This window comes from Polypterus senegalus, chromosome 3, assembly GCF_016835505.1.
Source record: "Polypterus senegalus isolate Bchr_013 chromosome 3, ASM1683550v1, whole genome shotgun sequence".
Lineage (NCBI taxonomy): Eukaryota > Metazoa > Chordata > Cladistia > Polypteriformes > Polypteridae > Polypterus > Polypterus senegalus.
In genome coordinates, this window is record NC_053156.1 from 128,480,500 (window position 1) to 128,505,627 (window position 25,128).

Here is a 25,128-nt window from a genome sequence, read left to right on the forward strand (position 1 = left end):
AACACGAGGATAAATATTATCTGGGCCTGGTGATTTGTTTGATTTCATCTTATTTAATCTGAGCAGCACTTCTCCCTCTACAATTTCCAAATCCCTCAGTACCTCCTTAGTAGTTGTGTTTACCTCTGGCAGGTTATCCACTTGCTCACTTGTAAACACCTCAGAAAAATGTAAGTTTAGGGCATCTGCTATTTCATTGTCTGTATCTTTTAATTCCCTTTACTATTCCTGATGAACTTGACCTCCTCCTTAACTGTTCTTTTACTACTAAAATACTGAAAGAATCTCTTGGGGTCTTCTTTCGCCTTATCTGCTATATTCCTCTCCAACTGTCTTTTAGCCTCTCTGATATCCTTCTTAATGGTTGCCCTCATTTTCTCATACGCTACGGTTCTCTTTGCAGTCATTAGTCTTATATGCCTTATACAGCAGTTTTTCCTTTGCAACTTCTTTTTAAATCTTTATTAATCCATCGTGGAGATTTTTTTAGTTTCCTATTACTTCCAAATTTAGGTATGTATCTGTCCTGCATTACATGTAAAACATTTTTAAACCTGTTCCACTGCTCCTCGACTGTCTCCACATTTAAAAGCTTATCCCAGTCTATTCTACTTAGACTTTGTCGCATCTGCTCAAAATTAGCCCTACTAAAGTTCAACTTAACAATTTTAGTCTTTGCATCTGTACTCTTACATCTTAGAGGAGCGGGAAGGGACTGAACGGTCTGCCGACAAATTAAAAGAGACAGATCGCAGTCCGCCGCGGCAGGCTACCCGTTCCTCTTCGGACTCCATGTCCCAGAAGCCTCCGCGAAGCCCAGCAGAGCACGTGCCAGGAGCGGCCGTGCTCATTGGCTCCCGGCCGGTAGGTAAATCAAATGCGGAAGCGGACTTAACCCCGGCCGAAATAACTAACTTTGTGGACTTACAACAGCTCGAAAAATACCTCGAGCCCGTGTATGTTTTCTTCCAAGGAGTGAAGGAACTGAAGGCTCGTGTAGAGGAGCTGGGAGCTACAGCCGAGGCGCCGCTGAGAGGACTAGTGGAATACCTGCGGCGATTAGGCCGAGAAGCCCCGGTCTCGAGTGATTTAGCGGTGCAGGTAAGTGAAATCTGTACCGTATATCATAAGGGGACACAGTGCGATCCGGCCCCGCTATTAATAAACAGCGAGTGTCAAAGCACTGTGAATCCGACAGTGGAGCGTGGAGTGATTACTGACTGGGCGGGGGAGGAAGCGATCGAACCGAGGCATGTGTGTGACGTGGCCTTCCGGAGCGAGTCGCCACTCCAGACCCCGACCGGTGTAATAAGGGCGTGGACGTTGGTTACCGGAGGGGCGGGGGAAGTGCCAATCTCACCGGTACAGCTAAACAGTGCTGTTACTCGGAGCGATGCGGTACTAATGACGCCGCCTCCGAAACAAAACAGAACAACGGGTGTGCAAACAGCCAAGAGGCTCTCTCTGTTCCATAGGGAGCCTCAGGCTGAGCCCAAGCCCCAGATCAAACGGGAAATCCCCAAAAGAAAAGGTGGGTCTCCCGATATAATGGAGAGAGAGGCTGAGAGCAGTAAAGCGGTCGTAAAACACTCCTTGGCAGAGAAAGGGGCGGAGATATCGCTAACGGAGTTCCCGAGGTGTTTCTGGTCTCGCAGAGGGGGACAACCAGGAGGACTTCGCCGATGCTTCAACTGCCGGCAGCCGGGCCACGAGTGGCGCCATTGTTCCCGGGGGGACAGAAGGTCGTCGCTCCCCAAGGTTCACTAGAGGACAGGGACAACGCGCCAAGGTCCAGCAGACAAGTCTTCCTGGAGGAGGACGTCCCTCGCGGGCTGGACGCTCCGCCCCAGAAGTCGTCGCTAAGGGGGAGGAACTGTGGAGGACTGCCGGCTTTCACTGCCGGTCCGCACCCCCAGGCCGATAGGAGGAGCTCTCCCGATAGCAGGACCATGCCCCGAGGTCCAGCAGGGCCTTATGGACTTTGTAGTGTTTTAACACAACCCTGCTGGATACCTTGGGGGCCACCAGGAGTCGCTGCAGGGGGGCTTATGGGTTCTTTTATGCCCTATGACCCGGGAGTACGCCACGGTCACGGACGGAAGGAATGACGTGCTCCGGGGTGAAGAAAAGGACTGTTTGCCCTGACCCGAAGGAAAAGGAACTGTGGACTATTGGGACAGGAACACCTCCGGGTCAGGGGCTATAAAAGGACGATGCCTCAGTCCAGACACTGAGCTGAGCTGGGAGGTAGGAGGGCGAAGTGTCTGGGCGAGGAGGAAAGAGAATAGTGTTGTTGTGGGATATTTTGTTGCATATGAATAGTGTGAAGGGTGCTTGGTGCACATTGGTATTAAATAAAAAGTCTTGGACTTTCACCCGGTGTCTGGAGTTGTACCTGGGGGTTCAAGGGAGCACTAGCGCCCCCTACTGTCACATTGGTCATAACAAAAAGCGCTTTGCATGGCGGAAGAAGAACACCGCATTCCAAGAAAAACACCTGCTACCTACTGTCAAATTTGGTGGGGGTTCCATCATGCAGTGTGGCTAGTTCAAAGACTGGGGCTCTTATTAAAGTTGAGGGTCGGATGAATTCAACCCAATATCAACAAAATCTTCAGGATAATGTTCAAGCATCAGTCACAAAGTTGAAGTTATGCAGGGGTTGGATATTCCAACAAGACAATGACCCAAAACACAGTTCACATCTACAAAGGCATTCATGCAGAGGGAGAAGTACAATGCTCTGGAAAGGCCGAAAGTCACAGTTCCCTGACTTGAATATCATTGAAAATCTATGGGATGATTTGAAGCAGGCTGTCCATGCTCGGCAGCCATCATATTTAACTCAACTAGAGAGATTTTGTATGGAAGAATGGTCAAAAATACCTCCATCCTGAATCCAAATACTAATCAAAGGCTATAGGAGGCGTCTAGAGGCTGTTATATTTGCAAAACGAGGCTCAACTAAGTATTGATGTAATATCTCTGTTAGGGTGCCCATATTTATGCACCTGTCTAATTTTGTTATGATGCATATTACATATTTTCTGTTAATCCAATAAACTTAATGTCACTGCTAAAATACTACTGTTTCCATAAGGCATGTCATATATTAAAAGGAAGTTGCTACTTTGAGGGCGGCACGGTGGCGCAGTGGTAGCGCTGCTGCCTCGCAGTTAGGAGACCCGGGTTCGCTTCCCGGTTCCTCCCTGCGTGGAGTTTGCATGTTCTCCCCGTGTCTGCGTGGTTTCCTCCGGGCGCTCCGGTTTCCTCCCACAATCCAAAGACATGCAGGTTAGGTGGATTGGCGATTCTAAATTGGCCCTAGTGTGTGCTTGGTGTGTGGGTGTGTTTGTGTGTGTCCTGCGGTGGGTTGGCACCCTGCCCAGGATTGGTTCCTGCCTTGTGCCCTGTGTTGGCTGGGATTGGCTCCAGCAGACCCCCGTGACCCTGTGTTTGGATTCAGCGGGTTAGAAAATGGATGGATGGATGCTACTTTGAAAGTTCAGCCAATGAAAAACAAAAATCCAAAGAATTAAGAGGGGTTCCCAAACTTTTTCAAATGACTGTACCTCATAAGTGCAGATTCATCTGAGAATTTCTTCTTGTGACCTGGTGTTATTTTTATCGTCTGAGGCGTACAGAACAAAGAGAAAAGGAGACAGGACTGTTCCTTGTGGTGCACATCTAGTGACTGAAAAGGCCATGGCATACTGAAAACACTGATGCAATGTTCAGAAACTCACAGACTGACTGTGAATACTCAATGGATAGAAACATTATGCACTTCTGTTTGTACCTCAGAGGTTGTTGCTGACATTGATGATAGGATAGAAAGAAGTCGACAAAAGTTGACATGGCAATTACCAAAACACTCAAGCTGAGGTTTGCTTTCAAGAACATACTAGAGTGCATGAAACTTGCATTGCCGCTGGTGGGGATCATTTCCAGCCCTGCCATTAAAATAGTCAGTAATAATCTCTAATAACATTCTTGAATACTGAAATGACAAAATAACCTCATGCTGAACAACTACAGACTCTAAAGGGTAGAAGCAAGCATATCTATCTTATTCCTGCACTAATGAATCAATGTACACCCAAGTAGTCACAAACACCTATAATGCCAATTGTCCCTAACAATATGGTGCCTTGAAATGGGGGGGGACTATATTCAAAAGGTGTTGTCATTTCTACATGGAATGATCAAAACATATGCAAATACCTTAAACAAAAGTCTACAATGTGCACTTTAATCATGTCTTGTATTTATGATTTATGTATTTATTTTTATTATGTATGATTTGTAATTTTAAACCATGGAGCAGAAGGGTAGATCAAGGAAAAATCTGTCTTTGTTCCAAACTACAAATGTATAAAAATTGTAATGGAGATCTTCTGGAGTTCTACTTTAGCTTAGATCAAAGAGCACCTAGAGGTGTTAATTTATTTAACTAAACTATGGAAAAAAATTATGAAAAGGGAGAACACGTTGCATCTCATTAAAAATAATTATAGCTCCTATGTTAAGTGACCATTCAATATTATCCTTTCAAAAATCATCTGCACTGGTATAAGCAAGAATTTATTTCCCTTAAATTTACTAAAGCATACACATAAACATCAATACTGTAATACAATACAAAACAAAAAAAACATTAAAAACCAATTATTCTACTTGCTACAGGTTAGAACTAGTGCTGATAAAATATTAGAAAATACTGGTTAAAAATAATGGCCAGCTGGCGAGAGAGAGAACACAGGTGGCTGAGATGGAAGAACAATCTGGATGGAGACAGAATGGGGCTGAGTCATCCTGAAACAGGACTGGAATAAAACAGGCAATCACCTTGCACTATGATATTTCATTGGTGTAGGAGGTACATCAAGGAAGCCTGACTAACAAAGATGGGGTAACAAAGAAGCTCTCCCTCTCTGTACCATTTTCCAATCTGAGGATTAACTAGGAGCTCTATAATAGAAACTTAATGTTTGTGTGCATGCGTGTGTGTGTCCAGGCCCTCTGTGCAATTTGATCAGTCATTTTGACTTTGGTCTGAATGGTCAGTTTGGCTTTGGTTGCTCAGTCAAACATGTTTGAGTCGGAAAGAGTCAGGTAAGGGAACTTGACACACACAATCATACTGAGGAATGATGTAGGAGAAATGCCAAGAGTTGCCTTTGAACATGAGAAGCATTCGTAAAAACACAAGTGATCTTTTCATAGTAGGTAATGGAGAGCTGTCTACCACAGTACCATATAGTAAACCAGTCAACCAACACAGCTCACTCCAGCCACATGCCCTCTTTTTTCTCTGTGCAACTCATATTGAATACAATTGTTTCTTGAACTAAAACAGTTTTCTCATCAGAATATTTATCAAATTAATTATAGTAAATTAAAGTGGTAAGGTTTAAACACATTTTAAAAACCATTTAACATATGCCAGTACTTGTACACTCAGTGTCATCAAAAAATAATGTGTTATACATTTCAGTTTATCCTAATATTACTTTTGTCACCAAGCACAGGCACAGCATGCTAATTTAATTATGGCCCCATAAAAATAACTATACAACATTTATAGACATAAACTCACTTAACAAAATATACAAAAAGTAATGCAAAAGTGAACATCTTTGGTTAAACAGAAACTGCCACTGTTTATATTATTCACAATATGTGCTACATTCAAAACATAAAATGGGAATGGTGGGGAAAATGTTTCACTGTCTTATAACACAGAAAAAGGAAATATGTTATGGTCCATCATACTACAGTAACTACTATTAAATTTCACCCTGATGTTCTATAATGATGTCTGCCAAATACATACAACAAAAACAGGGCTACATTGCATGCTTTATTTTAACTTGAATTTACAATGCCCAATATCTTCACAAAACAAAAATTGCACAAAAATATTTTTTTTCAGTGTAACATTGTGCTCAGACATGCACAGTGAGTTTCTTTGAGGAGTGAGCCTTTAGGTGAGTGCTGTGTTGTCTGGCTTCTTAGCCACTCAGACACACTGCCTAAGAGAAGAAATGAAACAAATCCTACTAACGAGAAGCAGGAGATTTTGAGCTGTGATTCACATTTCCACTGCTCTCTGCCTCATACACACTGAACAGCAGCAATAGCCAGCAGAGCTACTGTCAGAGATGGAAGGTATAAATAAGAGTAACTGCTAATAAGCACTTAGATGCCAACTGTAGCCTGCGATCACTTAACACTTTTCTAGTTGGAGAGAAATTATGGCTAAGTTTAGTTCAGGTGTTGAATCCCACACTGCGTATGCCCGCCTCCAAGATTAAGAAATTGTAAAAACATGCTGTTGTTTAATCCCCTTAATTTACAGACTTGTCATCATGCACGCTATTTTAGTTTATGAGCTACAGATGCTAATGAATCTTTTAAAACCATTTCTATAATTAAAGTATAATTTCCTGTATTTTTGTAAAATAAACAGCTCTGTACATGAGTTAGCAAACTCTAACATGGTTTATTTAATAATGTATACTCACTGTATCATGAATTAATGCAATAGATGGAGATTTGTGTCATGTAACTGCATATTACATGACTCCAGTTTGCGGTTTAAATTTAATCAGGCTGGATTACTGGAACATCTCTTCCTGATTATTCAGAATAATATAAAACTAATTCAATTATGTTTTAATTTTTTTTAAGACTGCAGTGCTTAGATAGCATGGCCAGAATTTCCAATGAAGAAGCACTCAAAATGCAAGAACTTCTTAAGGGTGTAGCCCACTAAAGCCTTAATCATTAAATTAGCTGGTACTGCATGGGGTGCAGACACACTAACTCTACTCACTTTGGCAATGGCTGAGCACTGCTGACACATTTGGGCTAAATCAATACCTACAAAGCTGGTAGTCACACAGCTAAATATTGAAAAGTGCATCATTAGATTGACCCAACTTCCCTGCTTCCCAGTACTATTTGACCTCATTTAATTTGCTAGGACAAAGTCAATCATCTGCTTACACAGCTAAAATAACGAAGGAGTGGCTTCACAACAACTCTGTGACTGTCCTTGAATGGCCCAGCCAGAACCCTGACTTCAGGTGTGAAAAACTTGTTGCATCTTTCCCAAGAAGATTCATGGCTGTATTAGCTCAAAAGGGTGCTTCTACTAAATACTGAGCAAAGGGTCTGAATACTTAGGACAATGTGATATTTCAGTTTTTCTTTTTTAATAAATCTGCAACAATTTCAAAAATTCTTTTTTTTGTCTGTCAATATGGGGTGCTGTGTGTACATTAATGAGGAAAAAAATGAATTGAAATGATTTTAGCAAATGGCTGCAATATAACAAAGAGTGAAAAATTGAAGGGGGTCTGAATACTTTATATGGATATATATATGTGTGTGTATATATATATGTGTATATATATATATATATGTATGTATATATATATATGTATGTATATGTATATATATATATGTATATGTATATATATATATATATATATATATGTATGTATATATATATATATATATATATATATATATATATCTGTGTGTATGTGTATGTATATGTGTGTGTATATATGTATATGTGTATATATGTATATATATGTATATTTATATATCTATGTATATGTGTATATATATATGTATATATATTTGTGTGTGTGTATATATATACTGCTCAAAAGAATTAAAGGAACACTTTTTAATCAGAGTATAGCATAAAGTCAATGAAACTTATGGGATATTAATCTGGTCAGTTAAGTAGCAGAGGGGGTTGTTAATCAGTTTCAGCTGCTGTGGTGTTAATGAAATTAACAACAGATGCACTAGAGGGGCAACAATGAGATGACCCCCAAAACAGGAATGGTTTAACAGGTGGAGGCAACTGACATTTTTCCCTCCTCATCTTTTCTGACTGTTTGACGTGGTGATACCTGGACCCTACAGAGGTTGCACAGGTAGTCCAACTTCTCCAGGATGGCACATCAATACGTGTCATTGCCAGAAGGTTTGCTGTGTCTCCCTGCACAGTCTCAAGGGCATGGAGGAGATTCTAGGAGACAAGCAGTTACTCTAGGAGAGCTGGAGAGGGCCATAGAAGGTCCATAACCCATCAGCAGGACCAGTATCTGCTCCTTTGGGCAAGGAGGAACAGGATGAGCACTGCCAGAGCCCTACAAAATGACCTCCAGCAGTCCACTGGTGTGAATGTCTCTGACCAAACAATCAGAAACAGACTTCATGAGGGTTGCCTGAGGGCCCAAATGTCTACTGCGCCCTGTGCTCACTGCATAGCACCGGGGAGCTCAACTGGCATTTGCCATAGAATACCAGAATTGGCAGGTCCACCACTGGCGTCCTGTGCTTTTCACAGATGAGAGCAGGTTCACCCTGAGTATATGTGAAAGACGTGAAAGGGTCAGGAGAAGCCGTGGAGAATATTATGTTGCCTGTAACATCGTTTAGCATGACTGGTTTGGTGGTGGGTCAGTGATGATCTTGGAGGAATATCCATGGAGCGACTCACAGACCTCTACAGGCTAGACAACGGCATCTTGACTGCCATTAGGTATCAGGATGAAATCCTCCTAATGTACGACAATGCCCGGCCTCATGTGGCAAGAGTATGCAGGCAGTACCTGGAGGATGAAGGAATTGAAACAATTGAATGGCCTTCATGATCCCCTGACTTAAACCCAATAGAACATCTGTGGACATTATGTTTCGGTCCATTAGGCGCCGCCAGGTTGCTCCTCAGACTGTACAACAGCTCAGGGATGCCCTCATACAGATCTGGAAGGAAATGCCACAAGACACCATCCGTCGTCTCATTAGGAGCATGCCCCGACGTTGTCAAGCATGCATACAAGCTCGTGGGGGCCACACAAGATACTGAAAAGCATCTTGAGTAGCAGAAATTAAGTTTTTGAAAAAATGGACTAGCCTGCCACATCTTCATTTCACTCTGATTTTAGGGTGTCTACATAATTGAGCCCTCTGTAGGCAGAAAACTTATTTCCATTAAAAGACTTGGCATCCTTTTGTTCCTAAGACATTGCCCTGTCGTTATTTGTATAGATATCCAACTTTATATTGAGATCTGATGTATCTAATGTGTTTCTTTAAAGTGTTCCTTTAATTTTTGTGAGCAGTGTATATATGCCAGCAACACTCATCACAATGACAAAACAATTACATTGTCAATCATGTTACGTTATTATTAAAATGTTTCCTTTTCTTTTTCATTACTTCTTTAACACACTACTTCTCCGCTGCGAAGCGCGGGTATTTTGCTAGTACATAATATATACAATATAGAACGATATTACAATACAATATAATGTAAATTTAAGACCTACTGTATTTGTGGCAATAAAGTGCACAGTAAGTAAGAGAGCAAAAGGTCCAAGGTTATTTGACAGTTTAGTATTCTGATGGCCTGGAGGAAGAAGCGCCAGTTAAATCTGGTCGTTCTGCAGTTCAAAGAGCAAGTCTCATGTCGTCTTTGGAAACTAATTGAGATCTTTGCAACAACTGCTTTAAGCAAAATTACCTTGTAGAAATGGTTTCATACACCTGTTTAGGTAGGCACAAAGAGGCAGTAAGGTTTTGTTTAGCTTTTCTCCCTTTGGCACTCTGCTCTGCCTTTTGTGTTGTATTTGGTTTAACAAACACACTATTTCTTATCTTGGATACTCCTTGGAGGGAGATGCCATGAAGATATTTTTCCTAAATGTAATTGTATACTTGGTGTTTTGCTATAATTGCTTAGCTGCATTTGCTTTTATCAGGAATTACTTTGGTCCACTGATACACCAGCACATTTTGTTTTGTTTCAAGATTTACATGCTGGTAATGAACTGACTGCACCCTGAAGTGGAGACACACTAGTAAATAAATAAATAAGCAGGAAAAGAATATATATAAAAGACAGGTATATTCATATTTTTTACATTAGTAAAAAAAAATGTTCTTTTGGAGAAAAAATAATTGGCAGTGAAAGCAAGTTAGGAAGTGATTAAAGAAAAAAGCTACATATCAAAAGCCTTGGTTACTACAGGAAAAAGAAGCAGTAGGTGACTGAAAAGAGATAGTGGAAAGTGGAAGTGGAAGCAACAATAGCAGGAATGTTTGAAGAACCAGAAACAAAGAAAGAAAACCTGCAGCAGTGGAAGAGGTGCCACTGATGAAAGGGCTATTTTGAAGATTTTATCCTTGACATACATAACAACCTTCTTTCAGACACATATTTGTAACGCACTTAGCTGTTGTTTAAAACTATTTTCCCATTTTGTAGTTGTCAATTACCTGTTTTTATAGTCTTAATTTCATTTTAATGGCTATAATATATTGGACCGTGAAAAATGAGTGTATGCAGGTGTAGCTCTCTTCACAAAAACACAGACACAGGTTGATTCTTTGAAACAGGCATTTACTGCTTTGCCTCATCTTAGGGCTCGTTTATACTTCACGCTCAGAACACGTACGCATCGTGGCTGCCATGAGATCCAAGCGTTCATTTCACAGGTCCTCTGAGCAGGTCCTCACAAATTAATGCAATGTGTGTGCGAGTTACAGTACCAGCAAAAACGTAGTGTGGTGTTCTAAAAGTTGGAATGTGACGTTAGAATCTCTGTTTACTTTCTACATGTGACAGAAAGCCGCTTTGCGGATCCTACGGGATCGATGTGTGGGCTACGATGTTTAAACGAATGGTTCGATGTGGTAAAGCAAAATGCCAACATATAGATGCATTCTTGGTGCTTTTATATTCAAGTGTTGCATATTCCCAATCGTAATGGCACGATACATTTTAAAAGTTTCTTTTTTCTGTGGCTTTCTCCGGACCTGACAGCAGCGGCAAACAGCAATAGATTGCCACACAGAACACATTAAATGTATGATATTCCAACTTTCTGCACATTTAGAATCCTAAGATTTATACTTGATATCACTTTCATGATAAAATTCATTAAAGTATGTTACATTTTACAGATAAATCGTTACTTTAATTTAAATAATGAACACTGTTTATAATTACACACATGGGGGTAACACAGTGGCAGTGCGGTAGCGCTGCTGTCTCGCAGGGAGTCATGTCGCTGGTATTCTCTGTCTGGAGTTTGCATGTTTTCCTGCTGGGTTTCCACAGTGTGCTCCGGTTTCCTTCCAAAGATATGCAGATTTGGTGATACTAAAACGACGCAGTATGTGAGTGCTTGTATTCACCTTGCCATGAGCTGATGCCTCGTCCAGGGATTGTTTCTGCCTCGTGCCCAATGCTAACTGGAATGGACACATCCCTGGATTGATGGATTTAATCATTAAACATCCTTTTCAGAGATATTGTGGTAAGGTGTTATCGGAATTTAATGGGTGTTCCAGGCAATTCACAACACAGCGAAGATGAACCTGTTCTCACTGTGATAATATCTCGCACTGCCACCTGGTGGATTCCTCCAGATTTACGTAAAGTACACGTGCAAGTATAAACAGTACAATGATTGCGTGGCAGGAGCGTCCGCTGCAGCATGCGTCGCATTAAGTATAAACCCAGCTTTACTCACACCGTCACGCTTTCATGCCGTGAGAACTACATGGTAAAGTAATCAGTACAAAACACATTAGCGAATACACAGTAACTCGGATACACACACGCTGAAATACAAAACATTTAGTGCAAACATGAAACAAAAGACGTCTTACAAATAAAATACCATGTTGGTCGCTTGTCATGAAAAGAGGTCCTTAAATCACTTTGATTGTCAGATTTAGCTTCAGACATTCATAGTTCTAAACCTTTAATACAACATGGCAGAGCCTCGCGAGAGAAATCTGCACACCTGCAGTCCATGGGGCAGGTCTTTCTCATGTACTCCCAATAACTCCCAAGTGCATTATCGTGACACACATTACTTAAAAATACAGTACATATTATCTTAAAGTCACTTAACAATAACAAATGAATTGTAACATGTAAATTTACTATATACATCATGTTTTAAATTTAGATTTTTAAACTTAAACTATATATTTATGAACTTATGTAACCCATAGGGCAGTACGGTGGCACAGTGGTAGCGCTGCTGCCTCGCAGTTAGGAGACCCGGGTTCACTTCCTGGGTCCTCCCTGCGTGGAGTTTGCATGTTCTCCCCGCGTCTGCGTGGGTTTCCTCCGGGCGCTCCGGTTTCCTCCCACAGTCCAAAGACATTGGCGTTTCTAAATTGGCCCTAGTGTGTGCTTGGTGTGTGGGTGTGTTTGTGTGTGTCCTGCGGTGGGTTGGCACCCTGCCCAGGATTGGTTCCTGCCTTGTGATTGGCCTTGGGATTGGCTCCAGCAGAACCCCGTGACCCTATGTTTGGATTCAGCGGGTTGGAAAATGGATGGATGGATGTAACCCATTATAAATTAATTATCTACAACATGAACTTTACATTAAATATTGTTCAACATCATTTACAGCAGGTGTATAAGTGCAACTGTGCAATCATTGATTATTCTCATGATAGGCTCTGGCTGGAATCTAGACTTAAATCTCCTTCCCTCAGATGAATTTCTACTGCTGACAACCTATTTAATATGTTTTTTTCTGAATGATAATACATTATGTAAAACAGCCTGTACTGTCATAGATATTTTTATTCAATAGACTACAGTAAATCAAACTATAGAAAATAGCACTCTTTTCTTTTCTTCATATCAGTATATGCTTTTATTTAATGGATTGATTCATTGGTACTCAAACTTAGCTGACTACTTAGCTTGTTAGTCCTCAAATCATTTTATTAATTTCAGCCAAGCTTACTGGATCTCTTTTTAAATAAATAACAGTAGAGTGGTTAGCAATGCCATCTTGTAGATACAGAGTCTGGAATTTGACTCCCACACACACCTGACATGTTATTTCCAGGTTTGTCAAAAGGTACTTTGGTTTTCCTCCTATACCCCAATGATATGCATGTTAGGTCAACTGCCAAGTCTAAATCACCCTTATGATCATGTCTATTTGTATTTTTGGAGAAATCTAATAATAATAATTATTAAGAAGGCAGGCTCCATTGTAGGATTAAAGTTGGACAGTTTAACATCTGTGGCAGAGCGACGGGCACTAAGCAAACTCCTGTCAATCATGAAGAATCCATTGCATCCACTTAACAGTGTCATCTCCAGGCAGAGGAGTAGCTTCAGTGACAGACTTTTTTCACTGTCCTGCTCCACTGACAGACTGAGGAGATCGTTCCTCCCCCACACTATGCGACTCTTCAATTCCACCCGGGGGAGTAAATGTGAACATTAATTTTATTTTAATTTTTTTCATTTTTATTACTATTTAATTTAATATTGTTTCTTTGTATCAGTATACTGCTGCTGGATTATGTGAATTTCCCCTTGGGATTAATAAAGTATCTATCTATCTATCTATAATAATAATTACATTTCTAAAGCACTTTACAAAGGCAATGGGAGACATTTCAACTACCACCACTTTGCTGTATCCACCTGGATGATGCAATGGCAGCCATTTTTGTGTCAGTATGCTCACCAGATATTGGCTATTAGTTAGTGAAGGGGTGAGAAAGAAAGCCTATTAGAGACAGGCAATGATTAGGTGGCCAGAATGGATGAGGCCATGATGAAGAGTTTAGCCAGGACACTGTGAGACACCCTACTCTTTCTGAAAGGTACACATGATCTTTAAGACCAAAGTGAATCAGGACCTCGGTTTCACGTGACATCTGAAGAAGGTACAATTCTTTCAGTAAAGTGTTTCCATCACTGCACTGGGGCATTGTGTTCCACACATAGACCATACGGTAAGTGTCCCCTGCTGTCCTTACCAACACTTCTAACAGGGGAAACCCAAGCTTTTCTGGTTGGCCTCCCATACAAGTATTGGCCCGACACAAACAGGCTTAGCTTCAGGTTGACTATCTGTTCTGAAGTGCAGGCGGGATGTCTACTGACTGTGAAAAACAGATGCTATATCAAACAGCTTAACAACAACTCTGAATAAGAATAAGCTGTTATGTCTGAATTATTTTCCATTAAATAGCGGTATCTTGATTTAACCTTTCCTTGTGATCAGATAATTGAGTCTCTTGTACAGCTACAGTATGGTTTATAGGATCATAATGGAATCTATTTCATCAGTGCCCATTGCCATACACATTTCCACCTGATTCCAGGAGCACACATTTGGCAGTAGGTTCATATTAAGTAGATACAATCTAGTCTCAAGGCAAGTTGTCTGAGTTCTGTAATCAGGATAAAAAAAAAAAGACCTGTACTAGTGCTTAAGATTCTTTGATAAACCCACTGGCTTTGTGTGCCATTGTGGTCTGTGTTCATGCTTTAATTTTAGGGTTTATCCGTTCTGTTCACGATTTTGTTATTTTCCTATACTTGCAGACACCATAAATCAAATATAGGTGCTTAATTTCAGCATCTCTACAGCAGGTTTCAATTCATATTTGCTTAGGAGTAAATAGGAGCCTGCTACTGTAGAACATCACTATATTTATTTAGTATCCTCTAATTGAGTAGTTCCCTCACACCTCAAAACAATGTCACTTCCACATGTATGACAGAATGTTCACCATGTTGTCATACTGTGATGACTATTACTGCACATTTAAAGAAGCCTTTATAATTTTGTGTGCAACTGTTTTATGGTTATGAGCGATTCTATCATTGCTTTGAATTGAAGTGTCAGTTGAATGAGATTTGTTTTGTGGAGCACTGAATAAGAATAAACTGAAACAAACTGAACTATTAGCTATATATAAACTATATTAGCTACTTGACATTTTTTTTGGTAGAATGCATTTGATCTTTTCTTTGTTCTTCTACATATAATTAGTGTCCATATTTAATTTGATAACATTTTAAGATATTTGTAAAGTTTACTTCCACCACCAAAACCTATGGGAGCTTTGGCATCCACTGTCAATGAGTGGGAAAATTGAGGAAACTTCTGCCTCGTTCTTGTAGGTCTTTTTGTCCCTAGAAAAATTATGAATACAGGATCTGTTAATATGTAAAAAACAGAAATCACAGGTTTTGTTTTGGAGTAGGTGGGCTACAGCACAATTTGTTTCAGTCTGGACATTTGGTACTATGCCACAATTACTGCTGGCCAGCAGCAAACCCAAGATGCTTAGGTTACATAGGCACTGAGGAGAAACTCCTTAATGCTTTGTACAAGAGAGAATTGCGTGCAGTAACAGCTTTAGATACCACAGTGCAAATGCCTGGGCTTGAATGGATCAAGATGTGCTTGATCCACAACAAGACAAAACATCATGTCAGCCACATCCCTTCATCCCAACTGTGTTTATTGTCCAGCAATAGGTCACTACTTATCACCCTTGTCATGACATGTGAGCCTCTTGGACAGGTTAAAAAAGTCTAAAATCTGTTATTTGTATTAATGTCAAATAGACTTCCAATACTTCAACATTCAAATAATGCTTAGGTTGGCAGTCATCCTGGGAGGAGAAACAAGTATATTGGCTATACATCCATAAAGTGGTTAAAGAGGACAACTAGAGATCTCCTTCTTCCAGTCACCAGATCTTCTTGAGATCTGTTTAATATTTTTTTTGAGCCATAGTGCCCAGAGCCTATCCTAGAGGCATCCACTGCAAGACGGGAATCGGTGCTATAGGTTGACATACAGTATATACATTGACACAAACTCATGTTAGTCAATTTGGAAGTGCCAATAAATCTAAGCTACATGTTTTTTGAATATGGGAGGAAAACATAGGTACCAGAAAAAAACTCACATAGACACAGGAAGAACATTAAAACTCCACACAGAGAGTGAACTAGCCCTGCATTCAAACCCATTGAGAACGTAGCACTAGCCATTGAGCCACCATGCAAGCAATCTCAAACCAGCAAGTGAGATGTTTACTTCTCTTGTTTTTTTATTAAAAATATCATTCTTACTCATAATGCAATCTCACAAAACTCTCACAAAGATCAGAAGCATGCTAGTTTTTGATTTGCATTTTTCTATCATTCTAAAAATAATTATCTAGACCTTCTGAAGAGCAGAAACTATTTCACATTTATTAGATACATTTCAACCATTCTGTACATTAAAATTGTTTTTTATTTTTAATTTAAATTTGAAAAGGTCACTTCTGCCAAGCTTAATTAGGTTATCTAACTAAGCAGAAATGGAGGGAATCATCCTTGTAATCAGCTGAAAATACGTATTACTAAGGGAATATAATTTAAAAAAAATACATAAATAGGAGTGTGGGTGTATTTCCTGTAATAGCTGATGTGCAGACAAGGTATGGATATGCTTTGCACCTGATGCTCTCAGGATAGGCTCTAACACCCTGTGAACCTGACATGGAAAAACTGGTTTCAGAAATTGGATATATGGACATCTTTAGAAGTAACAAATTTGAATAAAAATTGAACTGAAACTTGAGGAAAAAGTTATTTTTCTCCAAAAGAAGGAGTTAAACTTTAAAATAAATCCATAATTTTTGTGGTTCTGGACAAGGGTCCAGTGATAAGAAAGCATTTTAGGATTTATGTTTTAGCATTTACGAGTCCAGGTTTCCAAACATAACTGGACCGCTCTACTGCCCTCATATGGTAATAAGGGAACCTAGCGAGAATGATGCGACTTTTATTAAATGTAAGCATTTAAATTAAATTAATACATGTCATTCCTGAAGCCATGATGAGGCTGACAAACGTCATGGCTCAGTGGCCTGGGTCAACCCATGATTGGTTTATTTTGTGGTAAAGTAGCTTTGGCAGATGTGATGGTACTGTAATTGGTGGCTGGCACCTCAATTTGGCATGTACTATTCATTGTGACAGCAATCATGTGCCAAGTAATAGTTGGTACCTACTCAGATGCTGGTGCCTTATGCCTTTCCCAAACCCACAGACTACAGGGGAGAGGTGCAGAAATACTAAGGATGCTTTTTGTGCACACAGCTGCAGAACGGAGCACAATACGTCAAGAGGGAGGCTGCTCTACCAGTTAATGAAGGTCGTGACTGAGGTTCGAGGTTCATTAGCACAGTCTATGTGTGGTTGTTTCAGTGTAGCAAATGGGCGGGGTTAGAGGTACATTCCCATCTCTCATTTACAGGATGAATGTTATTTATAAAGGTGTACATATATATTACTGTATATATAAAACAAATACTGAAAATTATTATACAAACAGGACCGATAAACCAGTTCTTAAAATTGCAACCAGTTTTGCAATTAAAAACAAAAGTATTTCGAGTATACAAAAAAAATGCTATGATCATTTATATTTTCTATAACTAATCTAATACTATGAAGTGACAGTCCAATGCATTTTAATTCCATTAGAAATTATGCTCACACTTACAAGCCATTCATTGAAATAACTAAGGGTTGTTACAATTTAGAAGATATAAATAGTAATGCATCTATCATGGCAATGATAAATGTATCTGTCAGGATCCAGGAAAAGCCAAATGGATACAGACTGATTAAGAATAAGGAAAGTCTTGATGGGGCGGCAGAACAGCGCAAGTTGTTCCGGCTGTCATTTAATTAAATTGCCTAAAAATCTCCTTGCCACAAACACACACATACAGTTAGTTATCTACTAATAAGATCTGCTGACTTTAGATGTCTGCTAAAAGATTGCTGTGTTTTAGATCAGGAGATTATAGAGCATTCAAAATGGAGCAATTCATAATAAATACTTTTAAAAATTAAGATAATATCACTTGTACAGTACATTCTCTAAACTTAACTGAACATTTGCTTACCTACCAATTCTTGGACAGTTTGTATGATTTACCAGGGCAAAATTTTGTCAATCTTTTTTCTCATCCAAACTCTTTTTAAAATGTATCATGGTCTCTCCTTTAACCTCTTATGCCCTAAGGGAATTTTGGCATTATTGAGCCTAAATTACATACTCAAATACAAATATTGAGCACAACAACTAATTCTTGGATTCCATTTTAACTGCACTTATTATAATTCACTCTTTAAATGTAAAACATTTGTTATGAAAACTACAGTATATCAATGCCTTTGAAAATTCCGAATACTTATTAGGCTGTCAACTGGACATTAGTGCAACTCTGCTTAGATTTAGGAGACCTAATCCCATTAACTTGTCAGAGTAGACAAAATGACAAAATCAGAAATTAAAGTGAAGTTCTGTTATTTGATATTTTCAAATTGTGTGTTTTGTTTTTCAAGTTACTGTGTTATTACCAAGTATTTTAATTGAGTTCGTCCTTTGTTTGTTCCTAATATGTTTAACCAAAGGGACAGGGTCCTCTGATGCTGTGAATGCCCTTGGTCGATTTAAAGTCCTAAAATTCCTCGGTCTAGTGCTAAAGCATTAGCTCATTTTTGTACTCTTTATTTCTTCATTTCTGTGCTGCTCATACTGAAAATTTGTAAGATCTCTATCTTGACTATTTTCCTTTTTAATTTTTTTTTTTTGGGGTCGGGGCAAATTGCTTTGCCATTGGTTTTTGATTTTGTCTCTTAACATTTCGTAAACTCTTAGAGTTGTTTTGAAATCTCTTGCAGTTTTATGTTTTTGGGACACCTTTTTGATTAAATTGTATTATTATAAGAAACTCTATTCTTTTCTTGGGGCAAAGGGTTTCTATGGACAGTCTCTTCCATTTGGAATTTACAATCCACAGGCCTTTTTTGAGTTCCAGGGCCAGGCCTACTTTGCATCTGCATGCCTGATTTGTGAACAACAGTCTTTACACTTAAAATTCTATATAATGTGTAGAAGCTATGTTGTCATAGATACAATTTAAGTGCCAATTTAACAATTGTAATTTTGCTGTTCATCTCTTTTATACAGATATGAGGTATACGGAATTGATTACATTTTCTAAGTTTTCAAAAAAGGACTGGGCTTGTGCTTCTTGCCTGGAAAATTCTATTACTTTTCAAACAAAAGTCTATATACAGTGTGACTATCTTTCTATAGTTTTTTGACAGAAAATCTTTGGAAATAACATAATGTGATTCTCAACTTAAATATTAGTGAAGAATGCAGAAGCATTACTCTTTAAAAAGAAAAAAACTGTACCTTTATATGGATGTTTTTTATTTTAAAGTCAGCGTAGTTTATTTTGAATTGTTTTTCACATTTGATGTATGAAACTGAAACGTCCATGTTCACAAATCAGCTCAGCTTTTAACACAGGTTTAAACATTTCCTAATAATTATACATTGATTACAAGTTGTATAAGATATACCAAAACTATTTGAACTATTTATTTTACATTATTATTGATTTCCATTTCTTTACTGTTACTTTGTTATATTAAAAGAATTTGCATGTTTCTCAAAAAAACAGAACCCCCTGAATAAATTCCTTATGCATTTTGAAGGACAATTTTCTTAATTAATATTTAAGAGAAAACAAACATTGTGAATAAACTCGCATATTGATCACTGGTTGTTTAAAGGGCCTAATATTTGAGCTTCTGAGATACTGAGCTTCAATTAGCAAATGTGAACTAAATATTTAATGTAATTTTAACATTATCTGTGTAGCATGTCCTTTGATAGAACATCCTTTTGGATTTCAACAGTTTTCAACAGGGCAATGCTGGAATTTCCTCAACGACATATTTCTAGAAGCTTTAATGTGAATTCAGATTTAATGTGCAAATCATACCTCCACATTATTACAAGTATACTTACAAACAATATGCAGATTTATTTAATTGAGAAAAGTTTAGAATTGTATTCAGTAGTACTAGGTGTCTAGTATGTCTGTAGTAGTCTGTAGAGAATTGTATTCAGATACAGTGAATTCTTTTCATTTTGGTTACCAACCTCTGCAACAAATTACTAGAATGATTTTATTAACTTTTTTAGCAAATAGCAAGTTATTTGTTTATGGCATTTTCCACACTTGGAGGTGTTTGCGCACAACAGGTTCAGTTGTGGAGCTAGTGTTTCGGGATGTCCTGTCTCCTCTCTGCTGCAGTTGCACAAATCAGCATGACTTTAGGTTACCTATACTGTAAAGCAGTTTCAGTGCTATTTAAAACAAATATTCCTTTTTGAATTAACTTCAGACTATACACTTGGACAACACCACATCTTTCTTTCAGGTTTGACAGAAAAGAATGAGTTGTTGTTTCCCATGGCTAAAAGTGATTATTTAACAGAAGTAACCTTTCCATTTTATCCTTACTTTTTGGCTGATAATACTATTAAAGTTGTCACAGTGTTTTTAAGTTTGTGCAGTTACTTAATAAGCTTTTGGTGTATTTTTGGTTTCAGCCAAATATGAAATTATTTTTTTTGGCTGGTAAATTACTATATATGTAGTCAGAGGCAATTATTTTTGTGAATGGATACATTTTTAATGCATCCCATATCTGAAGCAACTATTACATAGGGGCATGACGTTTATGTAAAAAAACTTCTATTGCTGTGAAAGGGATGTTTTCTGATCATAAACGAACTTACTTTAGTACCAATGATCACTACACTATCTGTATCCATTTCAGACTGACCTTGTATGGATGGTCAGCTTAGAGAAGATAAAATGAAAGAGTTGTGGCTGAATGAACAAGCACTCAAACTACCTTTGACCAGTTATTACAGTTCTCATATGGAAGGAATAAATGTAATGGTGTTTCTGCAAAGACTATAACCAGTTGAATAACAACATGACCTAGAGAGATATCTCTTCTCCTAGATCAGTGATGAACCAAACTGTATCTTGACCACAGTGGATAAACAACAATATTTTCTACATTGACTATTACCAAACCATTCTGAACCTGAAATTACACCTTTAAACATTGTTCTTTATTTGCTGAAAGCTTTGGCATTTGTATTATTTTATGCCCCCATAATCTTTATGTGCCTAAATGAAAGTCTGATACACAGCACCTCTATTCTGAAAGTGTGGTGCACAATCTGAACGCATCACCACAGGAACCACTGCAAAACAAACACTCATTGGATTTAAATAAACAGAATAAACACAAAATTGCAATGTTTACAGACACTAAAGAACTGACATCAAAAAATAATCATAATCAGGCATTGTGTTAGCCAAGAAACAGTCTGAAATAGGGCTTAACATAATACAGTATACCAATGAGAGCATAATAAAGCACATAAGTCAAGTGAATTAGAAAAGTATTATTAAGAATGTATCATAAGCAGACCAAGTAAAAAGCTATTAACTCTAAAAATAAATGAACAGGCCAGTCTTCGTGAGAGCTAAAAACCTGGCTGGCCTGGAACAGGGTTACTTTGTGGTACTGACTGCATCTAAAGAGCAATTGTTGACTTCTCTGAAGTCAGAAAAGACTGAGGAGATTATAAGGCTCTGCGGTGGGCTGGCACCCTGCCCAGGGTTTGTTTCCTGCCTTGCACTCTGTGTTGGCTGGGATTGGCTCTAGCAGACCCCCGTGACCCTGTAGTTAGGATATAGAAAGTTGGAAAATGGATGGATGGATGGATTATAAGACTTCATGCATAGCTCAGATCTTAGTGCTGGATAGAGAGGCTTATTTTTATGGGGGATTGGGAGCCCTTGAACAGATAGGACCTGTTCTACTGTAACAGGTTATACTTTAAGAGAAGATGTAACAATGTATTGGGGAGGTGTATGAATAAGTTAATTGAGGATTGTTTAAAATAGTGAATGGTGAAGCAGGGCGCTTAGGGCAGGCCAGGTTTAGCGGTGTATAAATACAAACACACACGATAAGTGTTAATATGCCATTACTTTAATCTTTCTCCATCTCCTACTTTCTAATTTATGAATATTCCTGGCCAAAAGTAATAATAATAATAATAATAATAATAACTAATACCACTTGCACAATTTTATAGTGATTTTGTAGAGATGCAGAGTGTACTAAGATTTTCAACAGCAAGTGTGTTCCTATTTTATTGAGATGAGAAAATGGATTAATTGGGAATGGAAATATTTTGACATGTTAAGTACAGGTAGTTCCCAGGTTACGGACATCCAATCTACGACTTACGAACAGGACTACAGCTGCAACGTATGCGCCTCAGTAAACTGCCGCTCTGTCAATTTTTGGCCTGGTGAAACTGCAAGCGGTAGCTGGACAGAGGCCATTGAGGGTGAACAGGGAGGCAGAGGGTAGCATTGTAGTGTGCCTCGGATGGCTGCCTGTTGAATGGAGCGGTGGTGGGTGATTCACTTACCCGCCTTTGGCTGCACTGCGTTCGTTCTTGGTGGTCGGACACTGCAGCCAGCATACTGTAGTGGAGGTGACTGTGAGGTGGGCTGGTGATGAACCACCCCCATTCAATCTCAATAGCAAGTCTGCTTGTACTGTTACGTACATAGCAGGAAGTTGTCTCTTGTCAGTACATCAGACGCTGTGATAGCGTGTACAGTGCTGTGCAGAACAGCTCATCTTAACCTTTTGTCTTCACCCTTCAACAATGTCTCTGAAACACAAATCTGATGCAAGTGCTGCTGATACAGTAAAGAAGAGAAAAACCATCACCATTGAAAAAAAAGTTGAAATAATAAAAAGGTCAGAGAGAGGTGAAACTCCATCGATTGGCAGAGCACTTGGTTACAGTCGGTCAACAATTGCATTTATTAAATTTATGTACCTGTTCCGACTTACATACAAATTCAACTTAAGTACAATCCTATAGTCCCTATATCGTATGTAACCTGGGGACTGCCTGTACTTAAAAATAAGCATTTATTATAAAAATATAATTCTGAAACTTTTTTACATCTGAATAAAGTACTCAAAATAAACAAGAAAATTGTAAATCAGCATACTTACTCAGACTGCTAAGCTGTCTTATAATATTTGCCAGTGAGAAATTTGTCACGCATTCCAGTTCATTCTTGATGCCTTGGGGCAGTGCTGTGTGACACAAGTGCCGTGGTTCGATGTTTCTCTTCACTAATGGCATTTTTCTGTCAGTCTAAAAGCTGGGTACCTGAAAAGAGAAACCAAGAGCTTATACATATTTATTTGAAATTTATATAATATGTTTCATACATGCTGCCACAGACTTTAAGGCAGCCGTGGCCTTTCTCATGTCTGCCTGTGGTGCATCTGAATGATTTCTTACATTTTTGATCAAATTTCACTGCTGGCATTCTCTTGAATTATCATATTTTCAAGATCCCACTGCTTTAACTTGTACCAAATATCTTTCAAAATGCTGAAGCTAAAAGCATTTACTGATTAGTAGTGATGGTAATATTTCAGAAAAATGAATTATCCCAGTAGAATGGATTCTTTTTTTACTTCGCCAAATACTGCATGCAGAGTGTCATTCTTCTGAACTTACAAATTCAATGTTTAGCTGGAGTATGGAAACACAGTGTAGCAAAGGCAGATTAATTTATATTGCAAAGACAGGGAACGACTGCAAAGAAACACACTACGCTTTTTTTTTCTTTCTCAGTTTCAAAGTATGAGATGAAATCTGTCCTGAAGAATTTCATTATTTTAATTTCTTAAAATGGAATTTCAACTAAGAAACAGCTTTAGTAAAACAAATAACTTAAACTGTACATAAGGGTCTGAAAGGAATCTAGCACACACAAGGATGAAAAGCTTTGGATACCTTTAAATAATTCTTGAAAACAAGACAAAGCAAATGAAAGAACAGCTGGTTTTGAAACATAATTTTACAATGTTTATTGTAGTAGGCACTTTTATTAAAAATCTTAAAGTAACCTAAACCCTTTCAAACCTATTTAATTGTGAATTTCCCCTTTGGATTAATAATCTATCTATCTATCTATCTATCTAATTCAGTTAAGAGTTGCAGATACAGTATGTAGAACATATGGTAACAGAATTAGGTGCAAGGCATGAACAAATGCTGTAGCAGTATTAGCAGAGGTAGCATTCTTGTCGCATGTCGAGTAAACTGAAATTATTACTTGTATGTCTAACCGACATGCAACATGTGACATCACTCTCTAGAGCCATGTAGTAATTAATACTATCAAGTTATCCTAAGAGTATGCTCCAACAGTTCTATAAAATGACTAGCAAGAAAGCAAATTTTTCTGGGCAGTCCTTGTATAAAGTATGTAATGTTTTCTTTGCTTATCCAGTTCAGGATTGTGTAAAACCTGTACCTACCCTAGGACAAAAGATCACAGAGTCAGAGACAATTCATAACAGGGTGCAATACTTCACAGTAATACACATACATATTCACAGCAGGGTAAATTAGGGATGGAAATTCACCAAACATTAACCTCTGTGGAAGCCTCTGCTGGCTATCCTACCTGTTGATTATAAGGCCCACTTACACAGTCCCAATTTAAAATCACCAAATAACCTACCGCTGTATATACTTGTGTGTATGCCACATAGATTTTATTTCAGTAATCTGTGTTCTGAGATTTTTCAGGTAAGACAGATGTTTTGAGGTAAGTCTATTATCTTACTAATCACAGTATATAAGAGTGGTGAGGTGTTTCATGTTGATTAGTACATGCCAGTAAGAATTTTAGTGACAATAATAACCCTATAGTTTCCTACAATAATATAATCCTAGCTAGTCTTCTTTGAAGACTTGAGTTGTTACAATGTTTCTTTTCTTTTTAAAACGCTTTACCCGAGGTTTCTTTGAATATAAGGGGTTAGCCCTTCTAGATGCCCCTAAGATCCTTCATCTTTTTGTGTCTGTTTGCTACTCTATATATGCAAGAAATACTTAAAACACTGTTTCCTACTGTCCGATCAGGACTCTAAAACAGTCAGTACCTTGGACAACACAATTTCCCAGCTTAATTAGTATTCCAAAATTCTCTACTACTGGTTATATGTGGATGTAATAATATTTGAATGTTTTCTTTACAGATTTATTTCTGTTTTTATTTGGTACAGTTTGGTGTTTGTTCACTTTTTTCAAAGTAATAAAACCTATGAAGGCAGAGTGATGTAGCAAGCAGTGCTGCTATCTAAAACTATCCTAAAAGTATTTCAATTCATGTTCCAAAGACATACCATTGTGTCCATTAGCACCTTTAAGGTTATTTAAGTGCTTTTATGTTTAGTGACTAGGTGGCCCAGAGTTTGAAGGCAATTCCCCATGGGTAGCAGTCAAACAGACTTAGATAGCAGGT

General features: G+C 38.4%; 1 protein-coding gene across 4 annotated transcripts in view; it reads right to left on the reverse strand.

Annotated features, from left to right (window-relative positions):
• wasf1 (WASP family member 1) overlaps positions 1–25,128 on the reverse strand; it is a 421,986-nt gene that overhangs the window by 154,894 nt on the left and 241,964 nt on the right. For all 4 annotated transcript variants that reach the window (XM_039747922.1, XM_039747920.1, XM_039747921.1 and 1 more), the window contains one exon: positions 22,814–22,973. In XM_039747922.1, the coding sequence (XP_039603856.1) occupies positions 22,814–22,946 (133 nt within the window). In that variant the 5' untranslated portion in view covers positions 22,947–22,973. The remainder of the gene's footprint in view (positions 1–22,813; positions 22,974–25,128) is intronic.